The following is a 4477-nucleotide window of genomic DNA, read 5'->3' as shown; positions in this document are numbered from 1 at the left end:
ATTATAATAAATATTACTTATCCAACAATCTAGTCAGGCCTCTACTAGGAAGAGTTTTTGATACACTAATTTTCCAACCAAGAAGTTTCTATCTTACGCGCGGATGTTGAGTTACACTTTATTAAATAGTTCAAGATCTTTTGATCTAATGTGGTTCAGTCGAATTATATCACATTGAAAAATATCTTTGAAATTTTCCTTTTCGAGGATATTTTTCAAATGTGTTTTTACTTTTCTGCTGTAATGTATACGTGGCAGCCATATTGTTAATTTAGCCGCTTTACAAAGCGTTTAGTCGTTTTGTAATAAAGCTAACTGATATTTAGCTGGATTATGCTGCTGGCTACATTTACTGTATTGTAAAGAGGCAGAAATCTCAGTTTCTTCAATGAAAAGTGAATTATTCATTAATTAAGGTTAGGGACAAATATATTAGAAGTAAAACAACATACAGTATATTGCATAATCGAAATTATTTACGGTAGACCCCCTATAACACTGTTGATAATTTCGTGTTATATGAATTCCATGTTGTACGAGTCACTTAGATTTTACAAATACGTGTGCCGGGCTGTGAACGGCTCACATATTTGTAAAATCTAAGTGATTCGTACAACATGGAATTCATATAACACGAAATTATCAACAGTGTTATAGTGGGGTCTACTGTATTTATAAACTTGAAAATTATAGTAAGAGTACAGTATTTAAATTATTTCATGCTTTTTTTTGGTAATAATATAATTATTTATAATAACTAATAAAGTTAACTGTTCCATTTAAAATCTTTAAAAAACACTTATTGTTATTAAGTGTTCTTAATTGGTTAGTCACGACTTCTCACAGAGATATTGATCTGGTATTTCATCATTATAATAGTTCGATGACTCTTGTAATTCGTAACGACAGAACCAATTTTTAATTATGGCGGATTTAATCCTTACCTTGTACAGTAAACTCCGTTTCTGAAATCAAAAATTTTTCCATAATATTTTTGATACATTAAGAAAAATACTTTTTCCAATATCTAATAGGAAAAGTTTCTTAGCTGTATCGTCAACCATCTTCTCTTCAGACCGTTTAACTCCTTTATGCACTTCTTCTCTTTTAATTTGTATATTATGCTCTCATTTGCGTATAAAACAGATAATCTTTGACCCATATCTTCATCGCCTTTACACAATCCGCAAATAGGATGAACAGGTTTAAAGCAGGAACTACACTGATGAGCTCCACTGGTTTTATTTTAACAAACTGGACAGGTTAGATCAAGTGATAAGTTTTCATTATTTTCTGCGGTTATTGTGTTATAAAAGGTATTTTTTTTTCACTAATCAAATTATCAGAGCTGTGCGATATTCGTTATGAAATATCACAGTGAATGTTTTCTACGTCTTTTTTATCACTGGTGGCAAAGAATGTAATGAATTATGTAATAAATGTTCTTGCCAACACGAACTATAAAAATTCATTTCCTTCTTTATTTAGCCAAGTCAAAGTTTTGTAGCCCCAAAAAAGTAGGGAATTTTTCGGGGGGGGGGTCCGTTCGGATATGTCGGGTCCCGTCCTTCACCACCCGTTCGCCCCATTGTGGGCCTAGCCGAACCCATAATGGGCCTGCTATAAGAGGCCTTCTAACTGCCCACAAGACAGAAAGAATTTTAAAAAAGTATGGTTGAAAATCAGTTGAAAAGTACGGACATTTTGTTTATTTTTTCTAAATACGGTACGGACACGGACAGAGCTTTAATTAAAGTACGGACTATCCGCACTGTAATCCTATTTATAGTAGGCCCACGAACAATTTGATCACATTAAAGATTATCAAGTAATAAAATCAGATGATCTTTTATTTATTACTATATTTTATGACTTTGAATTTGAAACATTTCGGTAATGCAAAATGCTTAAAAATTTTATCGACTAGGAGGGTGGAGCGGAAAATCGTTATGAATGTCTTTGAACGTTATCCCGTATAATCGATTCAAACTACTGTAGTTTGAATGGTTTAAACTTTTGACCCAATGACATAATTAGGGGATGGGAGATGTTTCGATTTTGATGACGGGAGAATGGGGGAGGGAGAGGATCGAAAAAGGAAACCCGTAATACTTGAACGGACCCCAATAAATGGCTCCCTTACGGTTCATATCATGCCTCAGGGATATACCGATATCATAACATCAGTGTTTATATACTATAACCGTGAGTTACTTATTCACTATATTTCTGTTCGGATAGGTATAAAAAATAGTTTCAATAATTTTCCAACTTTATATACCATTTATAAAAGAAATAAATGTATATTTTTTTGGTATTTTTAACTTATTTCAATAACGAGATCAAAAAAGGGAAATCGTTTAGCACTTTTCAATATTATTTTAAAAACAATTTTCTTAAAATTCAAACGAATTACATCCAGATGGGCTAAACTGAATGTTTTTTTGCAAATAATGAAATAATATTTTATTTCCAATAGCTGGCGAAGTATTTTTTTTCCTCCATCCTCAAAAATACAAACGTAACACGTCGTCCCCTTTGATCTCATTGTTTCAATTTTTGAAAAATGTCAATCTATAATTACCGGTAGGCGGCGCATCGAATCGTCTGCACTCTCGGTTTTCGGATCGAGTCTTTCCTTTGCTTCGATGCCGGTCTCTTTAGAGAGTAGCTGATTTATCGGTAGTAGTAAGGCATTAAGTAGTACATAAAATGGAGCGTGATATACGGCAGAGGTCGAAATTTGCTTCCTCTGCATCTTATCCACGCACCCAATATCTATTCGATGATAAAGATTCGAAGAAATACTATCATCATCTTCTGAGCGAGAAGACTTCTTTAGTGATCTTATTCTACTTTGGAACATTGTTTATGATTGTTATACAAACAGATAATTATCTACCTAAACCTAAAACAGTTACAGAAACTGTTCACGCGGATCGCTTGACCGAAAGGTTTAGCGAGCAAAGAGCTAGAAATTATTTAAATGAATTATCAAGTATAGGACCGAAACCCACTGGAAGCTACGAAAACGAAGTATTGGCATTTGACTATCTTCTCAGGCAGTTACAGCATTTACAGGCAACTTCTGGTAAGGTAAACCGTATGAGAGTGGACGTACAGAAGCCGAACGGTTCCTTTTCTTTATCGTTTTTCGATGGACTAACTTCTTGTTATAGAAATATTAAAAATATTGTTGTGAAAGTTTCTCCGGATAATCCCGTCGGCGGAAACAAGAGCCTATTGATTAATTGCCACTATGACTCGGTTCCGACCAGTCCAGGTGAGAATTGAATAATTTGAAGTATAGAAATTTTTCCTAATTCTGAAGTAAGTAAGAATTTGGATGTTTAACATATATAAACATACAAAATTGAATGATTGGCGTACGTATCTCGATGGCTGCGTTCGGCAGACTTGAAGGTTCTGGAGCCCTCGAGTATTTTTCTGCCGAATGTCCCCTACGGTAGCGCCCTTTCGGAATATGTTTGGTGTTTTGACGTCGTATTTGGTAGCGTCTTTCATTTACTCTACCCGAAACTGACCTATGAGACTTTTTGTTCCGATGCGACATTGCTCGTCGTTTGGCGGAGTATCCGGGGTTATGTAACGGCTACCGATTTGCTTGGTTACGAATGTTGTCTGCTGAATGCAGCCATTTGTCGACATTTATGCATTGATGAATGAGACGTGTAGTAATGTAATGATCAAATATAATTAGTCTCTATATCTATTTGACGATATCGCAGATTGCATCGTAGGGATTTATATAAGTTATAAATCCAATTCAAACTGCTTTAAAGCGTAACAAGCTCTATAAAAATTTGTCTTCAAAACTTGATAAAATGTAGAATTTTGATTTTTGCAGTTCCTGATGCAAGTAGTTTATTAATGGTTTTAAATTGCTTTTCTCTTGCAAATAGTAAATAAAAATTGATAAATCATCCGTAACGAATAACTTATTTGTAACGTATTTGATAATTTAATGAAATCATTTGACTATTTTAATTCATATGTGTTTCTTAATACAGACTGTGATAAATTTCAATAAAACAGAATTCTATATTAAAAAATGATCCCTACCATTACAAATAGTAATATTTAATTTAGTATTAAATATTATAAATTTATCAGAGTATCATTTTATCTTATTAATTTTTTGATAATACAGTAGGGTCTTGAAAACTCGGCACTCGATAACCCGGCAGTCCGGATAACTCGGCCACACCCTGGCAGGGCAAAAAAATCCTTAGTTAATTAATTTTCATTATAGACAGCTTTATGCATCATAAAGTATTTTTCTGAGGTCTGTCTTAACAGGTAAATTACTGTACACAGTGTATTCATTAATTTTCATTTTCATGTAGTAAAGGCTCTATGCCTTCATAAAGGACGTACTTTTCCTTTGTTTAAGGGTATTTGGGCAGTTTATTCTCTGTTATATTCTCAAGTAAACAATACATACAAGTACAGTACA

At 33.6% G+C, this 4477-nt stretch overlaps 1 protein-coding gene across 1 annotated transcript in view; it reads left to right on the top strand.

The window, feature by feature from the left end:
• Positions 1-2598: 2598 nt before the first annotated feature.
• LOC111618049 (endoplasmic reticulum metallopeptidase 1-like) overlaps positions 2599-4477 on the top strand; it is a 43382-nt gene continuing 41503 nt past the window's right edge. The window contains exon 1 of the mRNA XM_023359474.1: positions 2599-3283. Coding sequence (XP_023215242.1) covers positions 2713-3283 — 571 coding nt within the window. The 5' untranslated portion in view covers positions 2599-2712. The remainder of the gene's footprint in view (positions 3284-4477) is intronic.

The sequence above is a fragment of the Centruroides sculpturatus genome, unplaced genomic scaffold, assembly GCF_000671375.1.
Source record: "Centruroides sculpturatus isolate CEXI.00-Female unplaced genomic scaffold, Cexi_2.0 scaffold47, whole genome shotgun sequence".
NCBI classification, from domain to species: domain Eukaryota; kingdom Metazoa; phylum Arthropoda; class Arachnida; order Scorpiones; family Buthidae; genus Centruroides; species Centruroides sculpturatus.
Note: the sequence above shows the minus strand (reverse complement) of the source record. Positions and strands in the feature narration are given on the sequence as shown.